Consider the following 27,975-nt stretch of genomic DNA (forward strand, 5'->3'; position numbering starts at 1 on the left):
TCAGAGGTCCTTTCCTCTGGACTGCTGTTCCTTGGTGGTGACAGTGTCTGAGTCCAGATTGTGAACCATGGTATTGAGAATTGCATTCTTGGCTGCCTCCTCACTCACATCTTCCAGCGATGAATCAATTAGGTTCTCAAACAACAAATCCCTGATCAAGTCTTTCTGGAGACTGAGGAAAGCAGTGACTTTAAGACCCCTTCAGTCATGGCCAGCTCTGCATTCCCCACAAGGTGGGCCTTCCCACTCCTGCAGATCTCAGCTAAGCTTCTTCAAGGGCCCAGGATCAGTTCTATCTCCCAGCCTTGACCATAGCTTTCACTTTTCCATGTCTTTCGGTTTCCACCTACCATCATCATTGCTAACATTTAATGAGCACATGCTATGTGCAAGGCATTACGTCAAGTGGACTATGTGGGCTTGATGTGGTGCTAGAGAATAAGTACAGGGCCACAAATCAGTTTGAACCACAAGGTCAGCGGTTCAAACTCACCAGCCATTCCTTATAAACCCTATACAGGGTCACCATGAGTCGGAACTGACTCGATGGCACTTAACAGTAAAAACCATTCTACCAAAAATTTTATGGGAGGTGCAGGCTGGACTATGTGGCTTTATATCTCTGTACTCGGTTTCTTCATCTGTAAATTGGTGGATTAATGATAAAGCCTACCTCCCATGTGGTTTGTATGAGGACAAAGTGAGGTAAAGCATATATAGGACTAGATCTCACACATTTGTTGTTGTGTGCCATCAAGTTGGTTCCGACCCATAGCAATCCTGTATAGGGTTTCCAAGGAGCAGATGGTGAGCTTGAACTGCCGACCTTGCAGTTCAAACGGCTTTGCAGTCTGACGCGTTAACCCACAGTGCCACACCAGGACTCCATGATCTTACACAGAGTACATGCTTATTAAATGTCAGCTATTATTATTACTATATTATCCTTTTTGCAAATGAAGAAACAGAACCTCAGAGGTATTAGGGTAATGGTAGCTCAGGAATAGAAACCTAGGCCTTTTGGCTCCACTTAACCATCATGTTCTCTACTCTGTTGCATCATTCTCTCCTCTCTATACTGGGGCAACTCCTGTTCATACTTCAAAGCCCTACTCGAATGTCACTTCCTCTGTGAAGCCCGCCATAGCTCCCCAAAGCCCCTTCCTTCTTTCTAAAGATTCTGCACATCCCTGTCAGAGCACACTGTTGATAACTGTGTCCCCTCAATGACTTCATCAAGGGTGGAACTCTCTTAGCTCTGACAGTATAAACCCTGGCACAACTCCTAGCACAGAGTTCAAGGAGGGACAGAAGGGGGAAAGAAGAGGAAGACCAGAGCCAGTGACCCCCTTTAGTACAGAACAGAGGGTACTGCAGGACCTCAGGCAATCTCTGTGCCTCACTGTTTCTCTTAGACCCCTGAAAGCACTATGGGCTCTATTGGCCCAAATCCCAAAGATGGTTCTACCAAGCATGACAAGTATCCTGAAGGCACAGAGGCCAGCAGCGTCTGTGAAGGGACTGGAGTGAAATCCAGTTTCTAAGTGTAGCTACTGAGGGAAGGGCCACAATTGTGAATGAACACTGAGTTCTTTAAGAGAACCTGGGAGTTCTGACAGGAAAGGAGAGGTACTCAGAGAGCTGGTTCCCTGCTGGTCTCCTGTGCTCTGGAAGGAGGGAGGGAGGCCAGGGTACTGCTAGAATGCCCCTGGAGGACACCTCCCCAAGTCCAGGAGCATCACCCAGTCCAGACAGGCAGACAGCTGCTTCCTGGTGGCTTAGGATGGGGGTGGGGTACAGAAGAAGACCTGGGAGTCGGCAGTGGCTGAGCTAGAGCAGGCAGACATCAGAGCGAGCCAGGAGGCTGCTATAGCCATGGGGTGACCCCCAGGTGGCTGGATCTTCTTGCAAAGGGGCAGAGGTGCACAGTGACAAGGTCTTGGGGAGCAGGCCCTAGGCTGAATGGAGGTAGACATCAGGCACGCACCTGAACTGCTCTACACTGTCAGTGAGGGGCTGGTTTTGCATTTCCGGCATCAGGATGCAGAGGTACACAGTCAGGACAGCTGAGAAGCAGGAAAAAAAGATGGGCAGGATGGTGGAGCCCTGGTTGATGAGCGTTATGATCAGGGACAGGATGAATCCAACGGCCAAGGTCAAAGACACCAGTCCCAGGCCCGTCGTCCTGCAGGGGGAGCAAGAGCTGTCTTCTGGGAGGCCCCACAGGCCCAGAGGATGCAGTTTCTACCCTTCCCCACTCTGGGCCCAACTTTGTTCTTCATTCATTCAAGATGGGTAATACCTCCTTCTGGGTCTACTACTTAGTGGTGGTGGTGGTGGTGGTCGCGATATTAGGAGTGGGAGAAAGAAGAACCATACTGTATTGTGTGGGTGTCAGAGAGAGGACTTGGGTAGTGCTACCAGGTGACACTGCTGTCATTGCTGAGGGCTCCTGTAGTGAAGGGGGCCCCAAAGACATTCCAGGAGGATGTGTGGGCAGGGCTCTGGAGTCAGACAGCCTGACCTTGAGCAAGTGCTGTCCATTTCTCTGATTTTCGTATCTGCAATAGGATTGGTGATAGCATTTGGGGGATTTTTGTGAGGGTTCAGAGATAATCTGTGTAAAGTGCTTAGCTCAGTGTCTGTCACCAGGCAAGTGCTCAATAAATTTAGCTGCTCCTATCAATGTTGCTAATGACCATCCTGCCTCAGGCCCATGCCACCTCCTCAGGCCCCAGGGCCGCCCTCACCCCACATACCTGAGGACGGTAGGCAGGAGCTCAGCAGTGTAGGTGAAGAGCAGGGTGAATGAGGTGGTCAGAATGAACTCTTCGATCAGGATTGCCAAGATCACCATGAATTTCAACTCTGTGGCCAGTCAACACAGCCACCTGAGTCTGGGCCTGTAATCCCCTCAGAGCAAGTGGTGGAAACCTGTCCCATGGACTCTTCCTTAGTGCCTCCAAGAAGGCATCTGAATAGTCCATTCCCACCACCTTGTCAGTGGACTCAGACTGCCAGAGGCCCAGTCAAGCCTGGAATTAGTTCATCTGCAGTTGAACTGGTCAGCAGTCTGGGAGGTTTCATTGGTACCCCACGAGCCTTACAAACCATCATCCACCAGACTGTGCCCAGCCCCCACAGCTCTGCCAACAATGCTCTCACTTTCCCAAATCCTCAGCCAGCTGCAGCTTCCCCAACCCCACCTCACTTCATTGCCCACTCTCTCCTTGGGCATCCACTTAGCCCCCTGGCCCATTCAGCATATCCTCCCCATGGCCTGTGGGCCAATCTCCTGTTCCTAACCCTCCCCTTCATCCACCTTGGGGTGGACAGGAGGAGCTGAGGCCTACGTAGCTGGAACTGGTGTTAATTTCTCCAGGATACCCAGTTCTAGGTGGCGGTACAAAAATGCTGAAGGAGACAGAAAAGAACTAGTACTTAGGGAACTCCATTCTGCAGGCATGGTGAATCTGGGGCTTGGAGGCTCTGTTCATGGGTCTGGAGATGGATGATTTACAGTTCCTCCCTGACAACCTTTCCTGGACCTTCCCCACTCCCCACACTCCAGCCCTGGGGTGACATCAGAGATCAAGCTGATCTTCTGTGGAGCCACTGGGTGGGTTTGAACCCCCAACCCTTAGGTTAGTATTTGAGTGCAAACTTTGTGCCACCAGGACCTTTGAAGTTAAAGCAGAGGCATTTCCCAAGCAAAGGAGCTACAGATGAGAGACAGGACCTGAGGTAGCAGTTGAATGATTATTTTTGCCATCATCTGTTCACATTTAACCATCATATCTGCTACTGACATATATTTTAACCAGGATGAAGAAGGCTGCCCACGGCCCTGAGCAAGGACGAGTCCTTTGGGCAGCATGCCCATACCTCTCAGGCCATGCTGAGGCAGGCAGCTCCTAGTGAAGGAGCCTGCTCCCAAGGTCCCCCTCTTCAGCATAGGTGGGCTGTGAGTGCAGAAGGCCAGCTCCCAGGCCACTCAGGTTATGGGCCAAGCAGGGTGCAGTCAGGAGAGAGAAAAGAAATGCTGGGCAGGGAAGAGGTTGCTGTACCTTGGAGAAGCAAAATGGCAAACAAGGATATCAGGAAGCCTTGGAGGAGAGTCACAGCCAGTGCCCATTTCCTCCCAATCTGCTCCACGAGTAAGATGCAGCACATCCGGGCAGGCACCTCTATGAGGCTAGAAATGATGCGTCTCCTATAGGGGTTTATGCTAAAAGTCTTCACCTTCAGGCTCAGTGTTAAATAGTTGTAGCTGATGGCAAACCTGGAAGGAAGCCAGGAGAAAGGGAGAAATGGACAGACAGACAGATGCATGCACACACACACACATAGAGCAAAGATGAGCGGCAGATGGGGAAGGTGGCGGTAGTGTGCTGTGTAGTTGGGTCCGACTCATAGAGACCTTGTAGAGGGTTTCTGAGGCTGTAAATCTTTTTGGCAGCAGAAGTCCTCATCTTTCTCCTGCTGTGTGGCTGGTAGTTTTGAACTGCTGACCGAGAGATTAGCAGCCCTATTCGTAACCACTACGTTACCAGAGCCCCTCAGGACGGGGATTGTTGTTGTTGAGAAGTGCCGTGGACTCAGTCCCAACCCATAGTGACCCTGTATACGGTTTCCAAGGAGCAGCGGGTGAGCTTGAACTGCCGACCTTGCAGTTCAAACGGCTTTGCAGTCTGGCTCATTAACTCACAGCGCCACACCAAGATGGGAATATAGCGGGAAAATATGTAGGAGGTCCGAGCAGGCACCTTAAGGCCTCACCCCTTGCCTCCCCTGGTAGCTCGACCACACCTCCATCACTGAGGTTCCTGGCTTGCATGTGTCTGCAGTGCATCCTGGCCAGCCCTGAGAACTTACCACAGGCCGCTTATCATGAAGATCAACTTGCGGAGGTGCCTATTGCTAAAGAAATCCAGGACAGAGGATGTAGTCATCTTCTTATTACATGGCTGCAGCTGAAGGGCAAGCAGACCAACCAGAGATAGCACTAAGACCCCAACCCTGTCTCCCCACAACCTGATCTGTGAGAGTTGCCTACTCCCCACCATCCACCCACCACTGTGCCAGCCAGGGTTCTGGCCTTCTCCTGGAAGGGTTCAATTCTGCTGTTTCCATTCTCAAGCAGTGAACTGGGACACCCCTAGGTCTGAGACCTCGTCCCACTCCAAGCCTGAAGCTTCTTACCTTGTTCAGCAGATTTAAAGGAATGATTCTCTTGTTGATGGAAGCTGCATAGCAAAGCACCTGCTTGGCCTTTTCTACCTTCCCTCTCACCATCAGCCACCGTGGGGACTCGGGGAGAATCCTGTGTGACCCATCCCTTGCTCATATCATCCTTCCAGGATGTTCCCAAGACCCAAGTCAGACCCACCCTAGCCTTGTCTGTGTCCCTCCTGCTCCAGCAGGAGATGACCTAGACACTGGCGGTCTTGAAGACCACCACCACCCTGGAGATTCCTGCACATGTCACTGGCAGTAAGCCCCTCCACTATCCGAGCCACACACAACTCCACATCCCTGCTGTTCTGTCGTGACAGCCTCCTCACCTTCAAAGCCATCTCTCAGAAGACTGTCCTGCTCTAGCTCAGGGGACATTTCCACCTGCCCAGGTATCTGAGAGCACCATCCTACATGCCCTCACAGTTGGGGTTTTCTGGCACCTTCTCTTTAACCCTAATAGTATAGGGAGTGTGTGTGTGTGTGTGTGTGTGTGTGTAAGACCCTAGCTCTGACCCAGGGCCCAGCACCCTGTCTGGGTGAATGGAGGTTGATTAAAAGGTTCCTCCTTGTCCTATCTCCTGTCCTGCTACATCCCCCATTGCCTTTGACTTCAGAATAACTCTAGCCCTGCAGTGTTTTCCAATCCTCCTAGGTTGTCAGAGTCTACACACATTAACATGTACCAACACTTATCATATGCTAGAAACTATGCTTGGTACCCTCATCTAATCAAGGGGGCTTCAACAAATTTGTGGAAAAAAAAAAGAATGAAAATATATTGGAATTTTTCCCTGAGTTTTTGAAACACCTTCATACAGTCTTCATCCCCAACCTTGGACCTTGCAATATTATCCCCATTTGATTCCCAACCTCAGGGTGCAAGGACTTGCACAAGGTCACATAGGCAGAATGGATATGAGCCTAGGTCCCCTGATAAGGCACCCTTACAAAATTCTGTCATTAGTCCCTGCTGATTTCACATGCTGCCACCCCTGCCTGGCTTTTACATTCAACAAACCACAATTTAGTTTCATTTCAATAATTGCAATCCCTTCCACGCAATAAGAGTTTTCTTGCTTCCTCCCCCTATGGTTACTCAAGTATAAATAGTCTCTTTCAATCTCTTAGATGTTTGTAGGAGATCTATATATATCTCACACTTTTTCATTTGTTTCAATGTCCTGGAATTTCAGTTTAAGCCCCAAAGCTGGTAATCACACCTTCTAAAGAGGGGCCTTACCACATTCAGAGCAGGATTGCTAAATTCAACAGTAGCAACACAGTAAACAGCAAAACAATCCAGGGGCCACCACTCCCAATTAGGTTGTTAAGTACCATCAAGTGGCTTCTGACTCATAGTGATCCTATATAAAGTTTCCAAGGAGCAGCTGGTGGGTTTGAATTATCAAACTTGTGGTCAGCTGTTCACTGCTTATCCTACAGAACCTCACCAGGACTCCAGCTATAGAGTTTGGAAATTTCCAATTCTTGGGAGTGAGAGAGGCTTGAATGTCATTCTCTCCCTACATTGTACTCACTGGCTCATGTTAGATGTCCAAGGAAACTCCTTAGAAAGACTGTGGGTTGCCTTCAAGAAATGGAATCTGGCTGCCATTCCTTGGCTGGAGTTTGCTGATTCAGAAGTTTGAGGGCTTGCCTAATACTTCAGATAGTACGTGAGTTTATGGAAGAGGTAATAAAGGGGGGTGTGTCAAAAACTTCATGGAAAATTCCATTCTCTTTTAATTTCATTTTCCATGAAGGTTTGAAGCCACCTTATATGTTTGAAGCCACCTTATATGTGTCTGCTGACACAGAAACAGAAGTGGTGCCCTCTCTCATCTGGGTCTGATAAAGGCTGGAGGTTGGTGGGAGCAGCCCACCATGGTAGGATGGGGGTCAGGAGCAGTGAGCATACCACCTTTGGACACTAGTTTTTTCATCAAGTGGACCTTACTTATTGCACTAGGGTGAGAAGACTCCTGCACTGCTGGCTGAACAGCCAACTACTGGAGCCAGGTGGCGATACCTAGAGGTTAGCGAGAGGAAACTACCACACTCAGAAGACTGGCAAGTATGCTCTGAGATAACTGGCCCACAGAAGGCACTGCCAGGCCAACTATAACCACCCAAGTTGCATAGCGTGTTTGCCTCTTTACTCTGAAGTCCCCATCCTCTGTCCAGAAGAACCACAGCAACAAGAGCATGAGAACAGACCTTGTCCACTCTGCCATTGCAGATGTAAACTGGATCTGGGATAGGGGTTGGTAGAAGCTATGAATTCCATGCAAGATTTGAATTTTAAATTGGGCTGGACTGTGTCTACTCATTGACCGCTGGTGTGGTGCTGTAGGATAAGCACTGGACTGCTAATCACAAGGTTGGCAGTTTAAACCCACCATCTGCTCTTGGAAACCCTATATAGGTTTGCCAAGAGTCAGAACTGACTCAATGGAACAACAACATCAACAACATATTATGTAGGAAATCCTGGTGTGCCACTGTAGGATAAGCACTGGACTGTTAATCACAAGGTTGGCAGTTGGAAACCACTAGACGTTCCTCAGAAACCCTATACAGGGTTGTTATGAGTTGGAACTGACTTAATGGCATTTAACAACTACAATAACTTATTATGTAGAACCATGGAGACATCTCCTAAAAGAAAGAACTGGAAGAATTCAGTGTGGAGACTTCTGAGAAGGGAACTGGGGCTGGGGTAGTGGGAGAGAGGTTATTTTCATCACAAACCTTTTGGTACTACTTGATTTTTAACCCTATGCATCTATTATATTAATAATATTAAAAAATATTTTAAGGTCAAGCCATGAAACTATTTCCCAGCTACTTGACAGTCATGTCATCTGGTGTGGCAAACCCATCATACTCATTTGGCCATTTCAATGACTGTCAAGGCATTCTGCAGAATTTGGAAGGTCTCCAAACCAATACATGTCCTCGTTCTTAACTGGTAACCCTACCTCCCCAAATCCATGCTCTCTATGTGTTAGAGTGAAGGGGTTCTAAGTCGGACAGGCTGGGTTCAAATTCCAGCTCCACCACTTTCTAGCTGTGTGACCTTGGGCAACACAGAACCATTTAGACTCTCTGAAGCTTCACTTTTCCCCTGCCTCACATCCCGCCCATAGTAAGGGACTAGCATAGCCCATCTTTTAAGGTTGTAAAGATGAAATATAATGTCAAGATTCAATATGATAATTTTCACAAACAGAACTACCTAACCCTAAACAAATGAGCACCCCACCTCTCACCTCTCTTCCTTCTCTGTTCCCCACCTGCCTACAGTTAGCAACACCCTCCCCATCTAACTCTTCCAAGGTTTGCTCCAGCAGTTGTCCCTCCCTAGTGTCAATCTCTCAGGTTCCTGATGGTGACGTCTTACCAGTTAAGACACTGCTCATTTTCTTGCCACTCATACATTCATTCATTCATTTATTAATTAATTGATTGATTTATTGCCATTCCCTTCTTGAAGCTCACCTCTTCACCCTTCTCCTTTTGACTATCTGGGCACATCTCATGAACCATCTTCATGTAGAGTTCCAGGGGACCTGCTCTGGAGTTCTTCTTATCTCATCCACGTACACTGTCTCTCAGGAGGCATCTTCCCCACTCTCACACTCTGTCTCCACGTTCCCCATCTCCAACCCAGCAGACCCATCTCTGTGCACATCCCACACTCACCAGATATAGGGAAGGACGGAGAATATGGGTGAACCACCCAGCAGGAACAGTATCCTCCAGTGGGGGATGCTGTAGGTAAGCCCCAGCAGGAACAGGATCCCCACAGTGTAATAGCAGTGTGACAAGATGATGACACGGACCCGGTCTTCACTCACTAGCCACTCAGTGACTGTACAAAGGGCAAGAGGACAAAACCACAATCAGCTCGGGCCCTCCTGAGATCTCATCAACCCTGCCCTGGGCAGCTCAGATGGGGCAAAGAATCTCCTGTCCTCTCATAATGTCCCAGGTCCAGAGAAAGACCCTCAAAGCTAGACATTGGTTGCTTTGTGCTTCCCTGGACATGCTTGAAGCCTGACCTCCCAATCACCCAGCAGTCCCTTATCAACCTGGGCTCCCACCTGACCACACGCCTCTCACAGAGAATGCCTGCTTTGGAGCATAATACCCCACACCTGGCCTGGCACCTGGCTTACGGCAAGGAGTCACTGTCCCCACCTTTGCTTGAACACATTAGTGCTACGGCAACCAAGGCCGAGGGCCCTGTGGAGACCCCAGTTCCCTCCTGAGGAGCTCTGGCAGCTCCCAATGAAGATGGGATTACCGCTTGAGCACCCTGAGAACACAGGGCCCTTGCAGTTCAAACGGTGAATGTTTTGGTCTCACACCCCAGCTCCTTCACATAATAGCTGGATAAGTTGTTAACTTCTCTGGTGTGCAAGTATCCTTCTAGGTTAAAGGAACAAGGAAATAGTGCCTAGTGAATAGAGTTCTGTCGAATGAAATGAAACAATGCATATAAAGGGCTTCACAGCTGTCTGGCCCATCCTAAAAACTCAATGTCAGCTGGGTGCTCAGGCACATTTGGCCGGAGAATGTGTGGGGTAGGAGGTGGTAGGATGGGGGCTGAGAGGGAAGGATCCGGCTGGTCATTGATACTGGCATATCTAGGGAGTTGGGAGTAGAGGTTCACTCCATGCGTACCATGTTGACTCCCCCACCCACCGTCGTGGGGGGACTCCATATAATAAGCCCGCCCCACCCTATGGAGTTCCGCCCCCTGGTGGCTGGAGCTCACCTAAAGCAATGCTGCTGATGCTGTATCCGGCCACTGCCTGGTAGACACAGAAACGGAAGAAGAGATAGACTTCTAAGCTGTTCACGAAGGCTGTCCCGAAGCCGAAGATCATCAGCCCCATCAGCGACAGCAGGATGGTGGGGTAGCGACCCAGCCTGCGGGCGTGGAAAGAGGCTGTGCAGGGCTTCCTTGGCTGCTCTCATTGGGGTCCCAGAACCAGTCCCTAAGCCTACCACATCCCCCAGCTTGAGATCGTCACCTCTCAATGCCCCCAGGAAGGTGGGGTGACCCAGGGACGAGTGAAAAGTCTAGGAGACTCACTTGTCACATATGATCCCAAAGACAACAGATCCTATCAGGAGGCCTGTCATGGACATAGTCAGCATAATGTCCCTGTTCAGTTCCTTGCCACACACCAGGTCAAACTGTGGGTTAAACATAGAAATTGTCCACAGGCTTCCACTTGGGGTCAGCTCTCTGAGTCCAGAGACAGAGCCTTCCCCTTTTGTTGTTGTTATTAACTGCCATGGCCTGTGTTCCAACTCACAGCGACCCTGTATAGGGTTTCCAAGGAGCAACTGGTGAGTTTGAACTGCCAACCTTGCTGTTCAAACCAACCTGTGGCTGAGTGCTTATCCTACAGTGCCACCTCAGAACTTAGAGTCAGTTGTTGTTGTTAAGTGCCTTCGAGTCTGTTCCTACTCACAGTGACCCTGCATAGGGTTTCTGATGACTAGCTGGTAGGTTTGAACTGTCGGCCTTGTGGTTTGCAATCCAGTGCTGATCTTGCAGCGGCACACCAGGAGTCCTCACCTATTACCTCTGCAGCTCACTGTGACCATGGCTGACCCAGGAAGCCAGGCTTGGAAACAGGACCCAGAGGTACAAGTCACATGGAATGGTGTGGGGAGGGAACTAAGCACAGGCAGGGTACACTGAGGACTAGCCCCTAAATACAGATGCTGGACCCCAACTTGGAGATTCTAATGGGACAGGTCTGTAGAGGGCCCCTGGTAGTGCAGCGGTTAAGTGCTCAGTTTCAAACTACAGGGTCACACTAACTCCTTCTAAGGAGAAAGTTTAGGCAGTCTGCTTCCCTAAAGATAACAGCCTTGGAAACCCTAGTTGTACTATTATTATAGGGCAGTTTTTAGTTTATTGGGTTTGTGGAGGACCCAGATTGCTGTTCAGGTAGAGAAACCGTTTGAAAGGCACTAGACTGAAGCAACTGCTTTCCCATTCTCTGTCTTCTGTGCGTTCAGTGTACACAACTGCAATACAGAAGTCATTCACTGGGAAGACAGCAAGCTTGCTATGCAATATCTACCCCTTGCTCCAAATCTACCTAGCTTCCTGGTGAGGCAGGGCTGGGCTGAGTGCTCTGGTGCTACCTCAGCAGGATGACCTTAGGCCAATTGCTTCCTCTCTCTAGACCTCAGTTTCCCCATGTGTTCAGGGAGGGTAGGGGTCACCTATCTGGGCTGCTGGGGTGGTACAGACAATTCAGAGCAAGGCATACCTCATCTACCAGCAGTCGCTTCTTGGACTTGGGATAGATGTACCCATCGTGGCATATCTCCGTACTGTTGAGGCCAAACTTGATGATGGAATCCAGATCCCAGTCCACAGGTGAGTACCTGAGGCATGTCAGGAACGTGCCATTGGATCCTCGGGGCACGGTTAGATTCAGCTGCTCAGCCTCTGACAAGTTGGGACCCACAGCCAGGATCCAGCTGGTGTTGCAATAGGCTATCTGGGCTGGGTACATGAAGGAGTCACCATACAAGAAGAAGCCCGACAGGATATTGGGGATGAAGGTGAGAGCCACCAGCCTCCGCTGGAATGTTCCAAACACTCCCACTGCAGCCAGGATGCTGGCAAGGTTGTCATCCTCCCTGGATTTGATGGCCCTCAGTCTGTGGAACAGCATCTCCATAGATCAGGAATGAGAATTCAAGATCCTGGAAGAACACTGGGATTCAAGTTGCTTTACCTTAGATTCGTTTTTCCTAGGCAGCTATTCAAAGAAAGGATGCACTCAGTCTAGTGACACAACTCCCTGGACAGCAGAGGTCAGCATGGGCACCACTGACCAGACATTAGCCTTTCTGCCTTGGAACACAAATGTCACTCTTATTGTTCTCAACTTGGATATTGGGTACCCAAAATGGGTGGGTGGGAGGCGACAAAGGCAAGAAGTGACTGGCTTACAAGCTTTCAAGGGAGAGCATATATCCAGGGGGTGCGGAGGAGGGTGGAATCTCTACTGAGTGGTGTCCAATCTGTCTGGGAGAGACTGATGAAAGGAGATGGGGATACGTCCCTTGTGGTACAATAGTGAATAATTGTTATCAGGACTGACTGTGAGGGTTGTAAATGTAAAGGTAGACATTTTGTAGCAAAAGGAGGAGAGTGATTGACTTTGCAGTCCAGGAGTAGAGATCCCTGGGCCCATTAAGGGCGAAGAGTGGAGTGCGGGACCCTATCCAGAGAAACAGTGATGCCATAGATGGAGGCAGAGACAATGACATAGAGAGATGGAGCATCTGGAGACATTAGACCCAGGGAGGGAGAGGGGCTGTATGCTGACAACAGGCAACCAGGGTGGGAGGGCTAGCTTGCAGGGTATACCCTTTAGTTGGTTGATGATGCATGGAGGGGACTGTAACCATGGCAATGAAATGATATACGATAGGATGAATGTAAAGCTAATATTCTCCCAAGTAAACGATCACATAATTCACAATAAAACACTAAAAAAAAAAAAACAACCCAAAACTTAAAGAGCACACACAAGCAACTGATTTAATGAAACTTGGAAAGACTAAGAAGGGAAATTATCTCAAAAGCACAGACTAGAATGCCACAATGATCAGAATAGTAAACATGTAAGCAAATCCAAATATTAACTTGTACTAATAATACAAACAAGTCTAATTTACAGTTAAAAGAAGATAACATGATGGCTAACAATAATATGTAAGTAAGGAGAAGGCAATTATAGCCAAAGTATATCAAAGTCTTTCTGTTTGTTCAGGATGGAAAGGAAAGTTACAATTCAGTTACATTTGTACATTACAGTTTTCAAGGATAACCACTATAATAATAGAAAACAGCAGTAGAAAAATCAGACTAAAGGGGAAAGCAAAAAACATCTCTATCTAAACAACACAACACCTTCATCCAGAAAGACACTCAGGTAAAGTAGACAATAAGAATTATAATGGGAGAAATGAATCAAGGGATGCTGATAATCACTTAAAGACATGGATGTTGTTGTTGTTGTTAAGTGCCGTCAAGTCGATTCCCACCCATAGCAACCCTGTACAGGGTTTCCGAGGCTGTAAATCTTTACGGGAACAGAAAGCCTCATCTTTCTCCCGCGGAACAGCTGGTAGTTTTGAACTACTGACCTTGCGGTTTGCAGCCCGATTTGTAACCACTACCTTAAAAGACATGGATAGATGGCTGGATTTAAATATTTTTAATCTGGCTTTTAAAAATAAGGTGACCAATATTTCCCAGAACATATCTGCTGTGTTAGTATAATTATTCATAGTGTCCCTTGCCTTCTCAAAAGTGCCTTAATTTGGATGACAATTCGGTAACTCTATAAGAAGACAAAGGGCTCTGGTAGCGTTAGTGGTTAAGAATTGGGCTGCGAACCTTAAGTTCAGCAGTTCAAAACTGCCAGCTGTTCCGTGGGGGAAAGATGAGGCTTTCTGTTCCCGTAAAGATTTACAGCCTCGGAAACCCTGCACAGGGTTACTATGAGTTGGAACTGACTCCATGGCACATAACCAACCAACCAACCAACCATAAGAAGACACACTTCAAGCATAAAGACATGAGCAAGCTGAGTTATTAAGCAAACAATCAAAACAAAGTTGGTGTAGCTATCCTGTGGTTAAGTGCCATCAAGTGGTTCTGACTCATAGTAACTTTGTAAAGGGTTCCCAAGGAGTGGCTAGTGCATTTGAATTGCTTCCCTTACCATACAGAGCTTATCCTACAGAGCCACACCGCTAAGTGGGCATTAAGACAAAACATCATTTGGAAGAAAAAAAAAAAAGGTAGATATGCACTCACACCAAATTATTAATTCTCTCTCTCTCTATATATATATTATTAAATGCCGTTGAGTTGCTTCTAATACATTTGTTGTTGTTGTTGTTATGTGACGTGGAGTCGGTTCCTACTCCGAGGCTGTAAATCTTTATGGAAGCAGAAAGCCTCACCTTTCTCCCACAGAACAGCTGGTAGTTTCGAACTGTTGACCCTGAGGTTAGCAGCCTGATTCGTAACCACGAAACTACCAGAGCTCCACTCATAGTGACCCTGTATAGGAACAGCTGGTGAGTTTGAACCGCCGGCCTGGTGGTTATCATCCTAGGATGCCACCTAAATAAATGTCTTTAATCTATGGAACAACAATGGATAGCCCTAACAGGACAATTCACAGCCCTAGTATCCTTAGAAATTTCAGTGTACTTCTATTTTCAATAGGTCAAAGGCATAAAAACTTAGCAAAAAGTAGATTACTTGAATAACACAATGAAGCTGTACCTAAGAATCATTTACAAAATTTTGCATCAAATAATTAAAGGAAACACATTTTTCTCAAGCCTACTTGGAGCATTTGTAAAACTCTGTCATATAATAGGGAGTATGGTGAACTCCTGGTGTGGTGCTATAAGATCAGTACTGGACTTCGGCAACCCAATCTACCAGCTGCTCCTTGGAAATGCTACACAGGGCTGCTACCAGTTGGAACTGACTCCATGGCATTTAACAAGGAAGTGCAGTGGCTGCATATGATAAACACTGGACTACAGATTACAAGGTCAGCAGCTAGAGTCCCCAGAAGTTCCACAAGAGAAAGATAAGACTTTCTGCTCCTGAAAAGATTTAGAACCTTGAAAACCCTATACAGCACGGGTGAGGAATGTTCAGCCCTCAGGCTGTATAAAACCCAGGAAATGATTTGGTCTGGCCCTGCCAAGGCAATCACAGTTCAAGCCAGCACATTATGTTGTTGTTGTTAGGTGCCATCAATTCGGTACCGACTTGTAGTGACCTTACGCACAGCAGAACGAAACACTGCCTGATCCTGGGCCAACCTCACTAAAGTTGCCACACTTGAGTCCATCAATGCTGCCACTTGGCCAGTTCATCTCATTGGGGTCTTCCTCTTTTTCTCCGATCCTCCACCTTACCAAACATGATATCCTTTTCCAGCGACTGGTCCATCCTGACAATATGAGTCGGTACCAACTGGAGGGCACCTAACAACAACAATGGATGTGACAGTGCATTGGGCAAATCTCCTACAAAAGACCTTGTGTAGAGTACTGAAGAGCAAAGATGTCACTTTGAAGACTAAGGTGCACCTGACCCATGCCATGGTATGATCAATTGCCTTACATGCACATGAAAGTTGTTCAATGAATAAGGAAGACAGAGAAACTGATGCATTTGAGTTATGGCGTTGGCAAAGAATATTGAATATCCACAGACTACTAGGGAACAAACAAATCTGTGTTGGAAAAGGTACAGCCAGAATGCTCCTTAAAAGCGAGGATGCCGAGACTTGTCTCTTGTACTTTGGACATGTTATCAGGAGGGACCGGTCCCTGGAAAAGAACATCATGGTTGGTAGAGCTGAGTTGGTAAAAGGAATGAAAATGGAATGACACATTGGTTGCAACCATGTCAAACCTAACAATTGTGAGGACGGTGCAGGATATGGCAGCGTTTTGTTCTGTTGAATACGAGGCCTGTTGTACTAAGAGCTGGAACTGACTGGAAGGCAGCTAACAACAGCGGGTGTGACATTAAGCATCTTTTCATGTGCTTGTAGGCCATATAGCTTCTTTAGAGAAATGTTTGTTTTTAAAATTAGGTTACTTTTTATTGTTGAAGTAAGATTCCTTACACATTCTGGATATGCAACCCTTATCAAATACATGGTGTTGCTGTTTTGTGCCATTGAATCACTTCTGACTCAAAGCAACCCTGTATAGCATTTCTGAGAGAGGCTGTTGTTGTTGTTAAGTGCCTTCGAGTCGGTTCCGACCCATAGCGACCCTGTACAGGTGGGTTTAAATTTCTGACCTTGTGGTTAACAGTGCAGCGCTGATCCTACAGTGCCACACCAGGGTTTACTCCCATTCTGTAGGTTTACTCCCATTCTGTACGTTGCCTCTTTGTTGCTAAGGTCTTTTGATGCACAAAAAGTTCTTCATTTTGATGATGTGAGGTGTCATATTTAAGAATCCACTGTTTAAAACTAGGTCCCAAAGTATGACCTCTCTTTTTTTTTAAGAGTTTTATGCAATTTCTCTTTTTTATTCTTTGTCAGTACCACTGGGAGTTTGTTGATTTCAATGATCTTTTCCAAGAATCATTGTGGTTTTTTTATTCTATTGTTTTTCTCTTCTCTACTTATCTCAGGTCTAATCTTTGCTAGCCTTTCCTTCTGGTAGGATGCTTTGGGCTCAGTTTGCTCTTCATCTGCTATTTCTTCAAGCTGTAAAGTTATTGAGATATTTCTGTATTTTACTGTACCCATATCCCCCCCTAAGCACTGCCTTCATTTGTTTTATTACATAAGGTTTGGTTTATAGTGTTTTCATTTTTACTCATTTCTAAGTATTTCCTGATTGACCATTTGATTTCTTCTTTGGCCCATTGAATCACTCTCGTTTCATTTTAGATATGTTTAACTTGGTAAGATATGAACAGACTGTCTTCCAACGGGACAGTGACATTTTGCATTTCCACCAGCAATGAAATTTCCTGTTGTTCTGCATCCCCATTAGTAATTGGTATTGTCAGATAATTGGATTTCAGCCATTCTCATAAAGGAGTAATGGTATATCATTGTTTTCAATTGCAATTCTCCAGCGACAATCTTGGGGCATGATGTAGCTCGGTAGCTTCGTCTCTTGTACTTCAGACATAATATCAGGAGGGACCAGTCCCTGGAGAAGGATATCATGCTTGATAGAGTGGAGGGTCAGAGATAAAGAGGAAGACCCCAGTGAGATGGATCGACACAGTGGCAAGAGCAATGGGCTCAGGTGTAGCAATGATGGTGAGGTTGGCACTGGACTGGGCAGTGTTTCATTCTGTTGTGCATAGGATCCTTATGAGTCATTATTGACTTGATGGCACCTAACAACAACAACAAAGTTTAACTTATCAGTATTTTCTTTCATAGATCATGCTTTGGTGCTGTATATAAAAAGTCATCATCTAACTCAAGGTTACTTAGACTTACTCCTATGTTTTCTTCTAGAAGTTTTGTGTTTTACTTTTAGGTGTATATAATCCATTTTGAGTTAGTTTTTGCTAAAAGTGTAAAATCTGTTTCTACATTAATATTTTTTATTGTGTTATAATACCTGTAACAAAACATTTGCAATTTCAACAATTTTATATGTAAGATTCAGTGACGTGAATTAAATCCACCAGTTTTTACAACCATCACCATGTTTCATTTCTAATTTCTTCATAACCTGTGATAGAAACTCAATACCCCTGAAGCAATAACTTCCCATTTCCCTCTCCCAAGATGAATAGTTTCCCATGTGTCTAGTCCAGTTCATCCAGTAGTATTTCTTGACAAAACAATTCTTTCTCCTTTGAATTGCCTTTGCTTGTCTGTGAGCAATCAGTTGACTACATTTGTGTGTGTCTAATTCTAGGCTCTCTGTTCTGTTTCATAGTTCTGTGTCTTTGTTATTTTACCAATATCATGCTATTTTGATTGCTGCAGCTTCATGGTAAGATTTAAAATCAAGTAACGAATCCTCCAACTTTGCTATTTTTCACTATTGCACTGGGCATTCTAGATCTTTTGGCTCTCCGTGTTAACTTCAGAATAAGTCTGACAATAGCTACAAACCAGTAGTTGTGATTTTTACTGAGATTGCATTGAACAGATACAGAGGCCAGGTTGGAAACAACTGACATCTAGACAGTGTCTTCCAATCCATGAGGCCGGATCATTGTATTTTAAGGTAAAAAATAAGAGACGAAAACTTGTGATTATCTCAAGAGTCAAAGAAGAAATTAAAATGGAAATTAAAAACTATTGTTGTTTTTAAGTGCTGATGAGTTGGTTCTGACTCATAGTGACCCTGTATAGTGTTTGAATGATAATGAAAGCTATTACATATCAAAACTTGTGAATGGCTTTGTGGGAAACTTTCAGTTTTAAATAAAAAGCCTGAAAATGAATCAACTAAATGTCCACCATAACAAATGACTAAAGGTTGAATGTAAAGAAACGAAAGTGAAAAAATAAAGACAGAAATGAAAGAAAAAGAAAAACACAAAAATATAAAAAGAGAACAAAGTCCAAGTTTGACTATTTTGAGTAAATTAATAAGATAGTTACTCTCCAGTGAAATTAAGTAAAAATTAAAAAATACAGAAGGTTCAAATAGATCTTTTATATATGCAAAAGTGGATAAATAGCACGATATAAATATAAACTGGATGTTATCTAGTTTATGCCAATGACTTTGACAATTCAGCTGAATCAAAATATTAAAGTAGAAGACTCTTCTCATAAGAAAATACCACACCCAACCTAGCAACTTTTAAGGAACAAAGCATTCCAATTTGCATAATATTTTTCACAGAACATTCAAAGAGGAATAGCCCAAAGTCATTCTCTCTTCACAGGATGAAGATGGCCTGGTGACACTGGAGGCAGAGGTTGGGGTTATGATGCCACACACCAAGGAACACCCTGGGCTGCCAGAGGCTGAAAGGGACATGAAAGGGTTTTCCACCAGAGCCATCAGAGACACGGTAGTACCCTGGATTCGAACTTTTTGCTTCCAAGACTGTGAGGCAATAAATTGGTTGTTTCAAGCCACTCATTTGTCTTGTGATATTTTGCTACAACAATCCTAGGGAACTGATGCCGTGGTCTTCTGCCTGCTACTTAGCATTCATTATACTGGTTCTTCATATTTCCCACAGTCCAAACATTCAGTTAGTGTGGTAATGGTTGCAGAGATTTTAAGTCAAAGCACTCATGATTTCACTATTCTGTGCTGTAGGTCCCCAAGGCTGTTTCTCCATGTTTTCTCAGTATCCCGGACAACCCTCTGGGGCAGGTGGGTGGGGACAGGAAAGAGCTAACTGGGTAGAAGTTGCCCAGGCCTGACCACCTGGACACAGGCTCATGTTCCATCCATGGTCAGGAATCCACATTTGGGACCACAGTTTCCTATAGTCACAGTAAGGTGCTGCCAACCCCGCACCCAGGACTATATTCTACTATACTATACTATATATTCTACTATATTCTATAACCCAGTCTGCACACATTATAATTAGCCCTCCCAGTGTCTTAGAGTATGAATTTGTTTTTCCAACAGATTTCATATAAATTTTAGGACTTTCTCTCTAAAGTTTCACCACCTGGGTCAGCATTCCCACATGGCAGCAATTGGCTAAAGCTGAGTAGGGGCTCTCTCTATATACTGAGAATTCACTCTGCTCACTATAGGTCCCATTACTACTGATTTAGTTGAACAGGAGGCCAGGTCCAGTCTCATTTGTCTCTTACACTTAGCTCTTTTCACTTATCTAAGCCCCCCGCTTGGCTCCCTTATTCAGGATCCCTGACCTCAGCAGGAACATGACATGTACAAGAAACAGAGAATAAAAGAAGATTGCACTTGAATGTGTGTGTGGTGGGACAGGGGTGTAGGAAGAATAATCACCCCCCCCCCAAAAAAAAGATACCTTAATCCTGAGAACCTATGAATATAGTGTATTACATGGTAAGGGGAATAAGATTCGGAACCATGGGGCTTTAAAATAAGGAAATTATCCTGAATCATAAACTGTTTATTTCTCTGGAGTTGATTCCAATTCATGGCAACCCTACTTATAAAATAGAATTGGGTAATCATGTAATAATAAAGGTCTTTTATGTGGAGCTCTGATGGCTAAGGATAAGCACTGAACTGCTAACCCCAAGGTTAGAAGTTCAAATCCACCAGCCACTCCACAGGAGAAAGAGGAGGCTTTCTAATCTTGAAAAAAATGTACAGCCACTGGAACCTGATTCAGGGTTGCTATGAGTTGGAATAGACTTGATGGCAGTAAATTTGAGTTTTTGAGTTTGCAGGATCCTTTGAAAGTGGACAAGGGAGGCAGAAGAAGTGTCAGAGTAATCTGAGGTGTGAGGTGAGAAAGCTTGAACCGGCCAAGGTGGAAGGGACTCATGAGCCAAGAAATGCAGACAGCATTAAAAAAGATGATAAAAGCAATAAAATGTCTCCCCTAGAGTCTCCAGAAAGGGACAGTGAGGCCCGTTTCAGACTTCTGACCTCCAGAATTCCAAGATAATAAAATTCTGTTGTGTTAAAACACTAAGATGTGGTGGTTTATTACAGCAGCAATAGGAAACGAATACAGTCAGCCACAGGAGATCAAGAGGGTAGCGTGTGCCCAGGAACAAAGCTCAGAAAAACCAATATAAACAGGAAGCACAGGAAGAAAGTGGAGGGAGTGCAGATATACTCTGGGGGACTGCAATCATTGTCACAAAACAAAATAGGCATGAATTGTTGAATGGAAACCCAACTGCTCTGCAAAAGAAAACTTTTTTTTTTTTTAAACATAAACTGAAAATACACCATAGTTTTAGAAGTAAAATGTCAAACCATTAACCTTCTAGAAGATAACCTAAGAGAACATCTTTCTGACCTTGACTGGTGAAGATTTCTTGGCCAGAACACAACTAGCACAAAAGCACAAACCATAAAGTAAAAGAAAAAAATTGCCAGATTGGTAGTCTTCAAAACGATTTGCTTTTTGAAAATCACTGTTAAGCAAAGGCAAAGACAAACCAAAGGCTGAGAGGACAATCTGAGAAAGTATTGCAGCTGCTACATGCCATCGAGTCGAGTCCAACTCATAGTGACCCCGTACAGGGTGTGGTGTCGTAGAACCACAAGGTTGGTGGTTCAAACCCACCAGCTGCTCCTTGGAAACCCTGTATAGGATTACTGTGAGTGGGAATCTTACCAGAAGCAGGAAGCCTCATCTTTCTCCTGTGGAGCAGCTGATAGATTCAAACTGCTGACCTTGCGGTTAGCAGCCCGATGCACTACACCAGGACTCCTTGTATCCCAAATTTATAAAGAACCTTTATAACTCAATGAGAAGACAGAGAACCCAATTGGGCAACAGATTTGAAAAGCTTCCCTAAAGAAGAAGACAGATGAATAGCAAATAAATGCATAAAAAGATGCTCAACACCATTAGCCACAGAGTCGGTTCTGACCCATAGTGACCCTGTATAGGGTTTCCGAGGAGCAGCTGGTGAGCTTGAACCGCCAACCTTGCAGTTCAAATGGCTTTGCAGTCTGGCGCATTAACCCACAGTGCCACACCAGGACTCCGATAGCAAGGAGATAGCCATGAAAATAGACAGCTGAAATGTGGAGGAGATGGAAACTTCCTTAGTTATGGGGGTGAAAACTGAGGGGTAGTTGTTAGGGCAATGTAAATTAAAGCCACAATGAGTTGTCACTATACACCGGTAAAATGGCTAAAAATATTTTTAAACTGACAATACTAAGTACCGGTGAATATGTGGAGCGACTCATACATTATTATACTGGTGGGACTGCAAAACTGCACAACTGTTGGAAAATAGTTCAACAGTTTCTTATTAAGTTACAGATGTTATTAGGTGCCATCAAGTCAGTTCCAACTCATAGTGACCCTACGCACAAAAGAATGAAACACTGCGCCACCCTCACAATTGTTACAGTAGAGCCTATTGCTGGGCCACTGCGTCAATCCATCTCTTCGGGGGTCTTCCTCTTTTTCACTGACTCTCCACTTTAGCAAGCATGATGTCCTTCTCCAGGGACTAGTCCCTCCTGACAACACGTCCAAAGTATGATAGACAAAGTCTCACCATCCTAGCTTTTAAGGAGCATTCTGGCTGCAGTTCTTCTAAGAAAGGTTTGTTTTTCTGGCAGTCCACGGTACTTTTAATATTTTTCTCCAACACCACAATTCAAATGTATTGATTCTTCTATGGTCTTCCTTATTCACTGTCCAACACAGTAATTCCAGTTCAGTTATTTATTCAAAAGAAAAAAAACAAAACACTAATGTCCATACAAAGACTTGTATATGAATGTTCAGTGCAGCTTTATTCCTAATTGTAAGAAAACTACAAACAACACAAATGCCAATCAACTGGTGAGTGGACAACTGGTGAGTGGACAACTGGTGAGTGGACAACTGGTGAGTGGACAACTGGTGAGTGGACAAGTAGTAAGTTTTGGCACATCTCTACAATGGACTACTACTCAGCAATAAAACAAAGAAGTATGGAACATGGAACAACATGGATGATTGCTAATTTTTAAAGTCAGACATAAAAGGTATGAATACTGTATAATTCCATTCACATGGCATTCTGGAAGAATCAAAACTATAAAGGTGGAAACCAGGTCACTGGTTGCCAAGGCTTGGGAGTTGGGTGACAGGTAAATTCAGAAGGGCACAAAGGAACTTTTGGAGTGATGATATGGCTACACTCAATTACCAAAACCCATCAAACTTTATATTTAGAAAGGGTCAAGGATATCATATGTAAACTAAGCATCAATAAACCTGTTTTTTAAAGAATTGGAAATTAATACAAGTGTCTATGGTTGCGGGGGAGGTAGGGTGGTCAAGAAAGACTTCCAGGATGGGAGTTGGGGGAACTTCACTCTCATCAGAGATTTGGCTTCCAGATTGGAGATACCAGGACCAGTCTCTCCCTGCAGGTTTCTTCCCCTCCAGCATCACTTAAGTACCTTCAGGGGCCTGATGATTTACAAAGTCCTGCAACTTTGTTCCCTCAAATGATCAGGTCCCCTGCCAGGCCCACATGTCCCAGGAACTTGGTTTTCAATGTACAAAAGAGGAAACAGGCCTAAAATGGGAAGCATAGCCCAGAAATAGCATTCCACCCCAAGGCAGGAAATTGCCAGATGCCATAACTGAGAACTCACGCTTGTTGTGAGGGTGGCCTGGTCCTTCCACAGACTCCCCACAGCCAAACAAGCCCAGGCAGGCGCCTGTCCACATCTGTGCTAAGAACACAGCCCCAAAATTGCTGCGTGTCATCACAATCGCCACCTTCCACACCCTCCCTGTCCCTCCTCCCTGGAGTCATGACCATAAGCCAAAGCCAGAGCCCACCTGACCACAATCCAGGCCCAGCCAGTCCCTTGGAAGCAGAACCTCTGAGTTCCACTGATGGCTGAGGGCAGTGTCACAATAGGACAGGGGGGTTCTCAGGGTGGGGTGGGAAGGGTGAGGGGCAGCATTCCACTCTGGGGGCACAACTGGCAGCAGCCCCTAGGGACAGAATGAAGTAAGGCTGGAATAATCTCCACACGAGCCTGTCCTGTGAGTCCCATACTTACGGGACTTTTCAGCATCCTTGCAGCTAGAACTGTTGTGAACTGCCTTTCAAGCCTTCCTGGAAGTGGTCTGTCCCTCTGCAAACCAACACTAGACAGAGATGCCTGCATCTGGCTCATCTCCCCCCAAAGTCGGACATTTCTACCAACTTAGAGGTATAGCGCCCCCGTCTGTGGAGTTCACCTTTTGAAAGAATTTGATTCTAAAATGATGGTATTTCAGTAAAAAGCATCAAAATATTCATCATAGGAAAACTCAGATTTTAAACGCGATATGCTTTAAGGAGCCCTGGAGTAGTGGTTAAAGCACTTGACTGCTAACTGAAACGTTGGTGGTTCAAACCAACCTTCTGTTCCATAGGAGAGAGATGAGTCAGTCAGCTTCTGTAAAGACTGACCACCTTGGAAATGCTATGGGGCAGTACTATGCTATCCTACATTAAGTCACAATTGACTTGATGTCAATGAATGTGTAAGCCTATTTTGCAAGGCTTTCGTTTTCACTAATTAGGAGCTCAGCACTTTAATGTGCTTGATGTTTGGACACTTGTTCCAACTTTCAAATGTCTGTGGTCAACTGAGTGGCTGGTCCTAGGTGCCCCAGACTCTTCAGAGCTCCCTGACCTGAAGGAGCAGCACTTCTGGGGCTGGAGAACCCACACAGGCAGGTACAAGGAGTAGCCACTATTAGTGAGGCTAAACGACCAGGGTAGGGAGCGCTCCTTGGCCTTGTTTACATGAGACCCCAGGACTTCGGTTCATTTCTGGGTAAAAGAGAGCCCCAGCGACCAAGGCTGAATTTCCACTCAGCTCAGTAAAATGGAGGCTCAAAGTCTAATTTGAAGAAACACTATTTCTTGCAGAACTGAGTTTACAAAACTAATATTCACACCAACTATAAGTGTTCATTATCTTTGTGAAAAATCACAAGGTTATTTCTGCTTCTTTTGATGGTATTGAAACAAAAGAATAAATATCAGGTTCCTTTTATAGACTTCAGGAGACCCGGTGGCATTGTGGGTTAGTTAGACATGGGGTTGATAACCAGAGTCGGTTGTTTAAGTCCACCTGCTACTCTGTGGGAGTAGCTGTTCCCATCTAAAGATTTAGTCTCAGAAACCCTATATAGGGTTACTAAGAGTAAGAATGGAGTCATTGGCAGTAATTTTGCATTTTGGTTTAGACACATTTGGACTGAATGCTTAAGAATTGATGGTCACAGTTGTGTTAATGTCTGAGGATCAAAAACAAGAAGTTAGACAGTCAAGGTTCAAGTGGGGCTACCAAGTTCACCCTGGAGTGGCAGACCAGCCCTCCGGAGGACCTGTGCATGCTTTGGGCACTGGGGAAGCTGGACTCTTCCTGGCCCTGGCTCACACCCTTGGCCACTCTATAGGCAAGCGGCCTAGGCCAATTGTGGTCAATGTCTTCTGGCTCATCTGGAAACCCTTAAGAGTAGAACTCCCAGAAGGAGCTGTAGTCTCTTATCACCAAAGAAACTACATTCCAAAGCCTTTCCCATACTGGAGAGAAAATCAAAGTCAATTCAGAGGCTTTCCACCTAGCCCCCTGATGGCATATTTTCCTCAGACGGAGGAGAGAAAGGAGGACAGGCCATACATATCCTCAGGAGCTCCAGATTAGGGCTGGGGTGGTTGCAGAGCAGAGGCCCTGCCCTCAGTGGCTTCACTACCATCTACATGCAGGGCAGTCATATCACTGTAGCTGAAGAATGAGAAAGGGTCAAAGCTACAGTGGTGGGGAATTTGGGGAGCTACCGTATAATGACTTCTCCTTTTTCTGAAAGGAAGAAAAGCTATGTGTGGGGAAGTAGGAGATGGATGGCAAGGTTTGTAAAGAATGGAGATTAGAAGTCACTGACACGAGTTGGAAAGCAATCTGAGTAGAAAAAGTTGGTAGGGATGCTGGGCAGTTGAAGATTCTGCTGAAGCGGGTGAGCGTACATTCAGAGGAACTAACCTGCTCAGTGTGTGACTCTGGCAATGGCAGCAGCCTAGGTGAAAGGAGAGAGAAGGCAGATAACAGGGCTTAGTCACAATCTGTGGCTGTGCTAACTAGGTGCAACTCAACGGTGACAGGGTAAAGTCTAAGGAGCTGGCCACAGAGTAATTACAGAGGAAATAATAGGGAGGGAGAAGGGACTGGGGTTTGCACAACACGGGGTCCAATGACACCAAGGACCGGAGTAATGGAGCAAGCTCATCAGAAAAGGCTGCTGTGCTCAGAAAGAGGATGTCTGAATTCATTCATTCACTAATGTGCCAGGTTTCAGAGATTTTGGAGGTGCTGCTGGGTTCTTCTGGGATGATAACAAGAGATGGGGTGCAATCATGTGCTGGGTAGCAAAGTTTTAACTACATGAGGAGGTGTGATCTGCAGTTTGGGAGACTGGAGCAAGGAGGAGAAAGAGTAGTTTTTTACAAGAGGGAAGAGCCACAAGTGGTCCAGAAGCAGCAATAGGGCGGGAAGAGGCCTTATTGCAGCTCCCTGGTAGAGAGAAAATGAGGCACCAGGGGAAGATTTATGAGATGGGTTGTCCTTCCTACTTGGGCTGAAGACTTGGGGGTACGGGGAGGGGATGGACGTCCATTGGATTTGGAGCAGCAGGTTCAAAGGGCTGAGATTAGGAGGTGGGGCTGGTGGGTTTGGGGGTTGGGTCAGTGCACATGGAGGCAGTGAAGACAGTGGTAAGACAGAATAGTTGACTAAGGAGTTTGGAGGGATCTTAGGCTTGAGACATTGAACCAGTGAACACAAAATGCACAGTACAGTGATGGTAATCTTAGAGGCCTCTTTGAGGAAGGCTGGCACAGAGCCTAGACACTAGAGGACTTCCCCAGGGTAGAGCCAAGGGAGATCAGGAAACCAAACTTCATCGCTAGGGTACAGGTCTGCTGCACAATCCATTGTTCTCAGATGTAACTACTTTCCATTTCCATCGTTATCATCAAGTTGTGCTGAGGATATAAAATCAAGATTTGTTATTATATAGTAAACCTGCGAAAGCCATAAATTGTGTAAGGTGGAACCTGTCAGAGAAGGAAAACTCAAATCTTTTCCATGAAAACAAATGATGGAAAAGTGGCAGAAAACTTTCGAGACCCAGAAAAACAAGGCAGCCCCGTCAAGTCTCAGCTCACAGGCTTCGCTGTAATTTCCCTGCTATTATTTTGTTATGCTGGTTTCTCAGTTTTCACTTTTGCCATCTTCTAACACATTTTCTAAATAAAAAGTGATTACAAACCTTACTGGTGTTGCACGGGAGAAAAGTGGCCTCATCTTTAGATAGATAAATATAGAGATTCTTTATTAAATTTTAAACAAGAGAAACAAATCACCCAGGTGAGAGAAATCATCCACAGGCCACCATGATTAGTTTTCCAAAGTTCTACCTCCACAAGGTGACCTTTTATAGGGCCCAGAGAAGAAAGGAATCTCTTCCCACAAACATGACTGATGACAGCAAGGCGTCACATACATATGCGGGCCTGTGGAAGCAGGGGCTGTTACAAACAGGCAAGCTTACGTACTGTGTCTGAGACGCTCAGGGCATGACATCATAACCCAGCGCCCATTAAGGCAGTCATTAAGTGGTATGTCCAAGAAAGATCCTGCAAGGGAATTGCTCTCCTTCCTGTGCTTGATGGTGAAAGTGGCCCAAAATCCACTTTAAAAAATATTCTGTTTCTAACTCTGGCAGTTCAACTGTCAGAGGTGCTAGAAGTACTCAAGAAAAATTGGCATCTGAACACTTAAAACCTAGGCACAAGATGGAATTAAGCTCTGCCTGGCTGGAGTAGTTCATGGGCAAAAAGTCTCTAGATTTCATGTTCTGATAACTCCTCTGCTTAAACAACACAAAAAAATCTGTACTTTTATATTACCTTTGAAAAAAGTTCCAAATTAAAGAGATGACTTTAGAAGTCCCACTAGTGGCTGTTTTGTCTTTTTTTCCCAAACATTTGCCCATCTCTCTAAACCTGAGAATCGCGAATAATAATCAGGCGTTTGAAAGAGCTGGACACAGCCATGCTGGATTTACAAAGACAGCAAAACACGTCTGCAACATTCAATCCTTAGAGGTTATATAAGAAAAGGTGAACGCAATGAAGGGAGGTAAGGGAGGTTCTAGACTCTTTTCCTAGAGTGTGGGAGTACCTGTGAGAAGGGGAGACTACAACCTGCTCCCTGGTACAAGGTTGGCTAGAGATGCCTTTGAGGGCAGGGCCAAGAAAGGGAGTCGTGACGGGTAAGCTCTTTCCCCACCATTTGGTGGGGTAAAGTTGCATAGTGTTCTTCTAAGTAACTTGATGGGACCTTATCCCATAGTGCTGTCTTCAAAGGTAAGGGAATGCCAGCAGTAAGAAAGACTGTGGGGAGCAGTGTGTGTGTGTGGGGCAGAAGTTGAAGATGAGGGGTCTCAAGAGTTCAGTTGTGAGCATACTGCTTACATTAAAGACCAATGCA

The 27,975-nt window shown here is 45.4% G+C and overlaps 1 protein-coding gene across 1 annotated transcript; it reads right to left on the bottom strand.

Annotated features, from left to right (window-relative positions):
• Window positions 1-27,539, bottom strand: SLC22A14 (solute carrier family 22, member 14). Its single transcript, XM_006869183.1, is given in 12 exon segments — window positions 1-172; window positions 1,988-2,185; window positions 2,760-2,913; window positions 4,068-4,282; window positions 4,876-4,973; window positions 5,203-5,323; window positions 8,944-9,112; window positions 10,022-10,176; window positions 10,343-10,446; window positions 11,541-12,038; window positions 23,264-23,422; window positions 27,489-27,539. Coding segments are annotated over 12 exon segments (2,094 nt in total).
• Window positions 27,540-27,975: the final 436 nt, after the last annotated feature.

The sequence above is a fragment of the Chrysochloris asiatica genome, unplaced genomic scaffold (assembly GCF_000296735.1).
Source record: "Chrysochloris asiatica unplaced genomic scaffold, ChrAsi1.0 scaffold00127, whole genome shotgun sequence".
NCBI lineage: Eukaryota > Metazoa > Chordata > Mammalia > Afrosoricida > Chrysochloridae > Chrysochloris > Chrysochloris asiatica.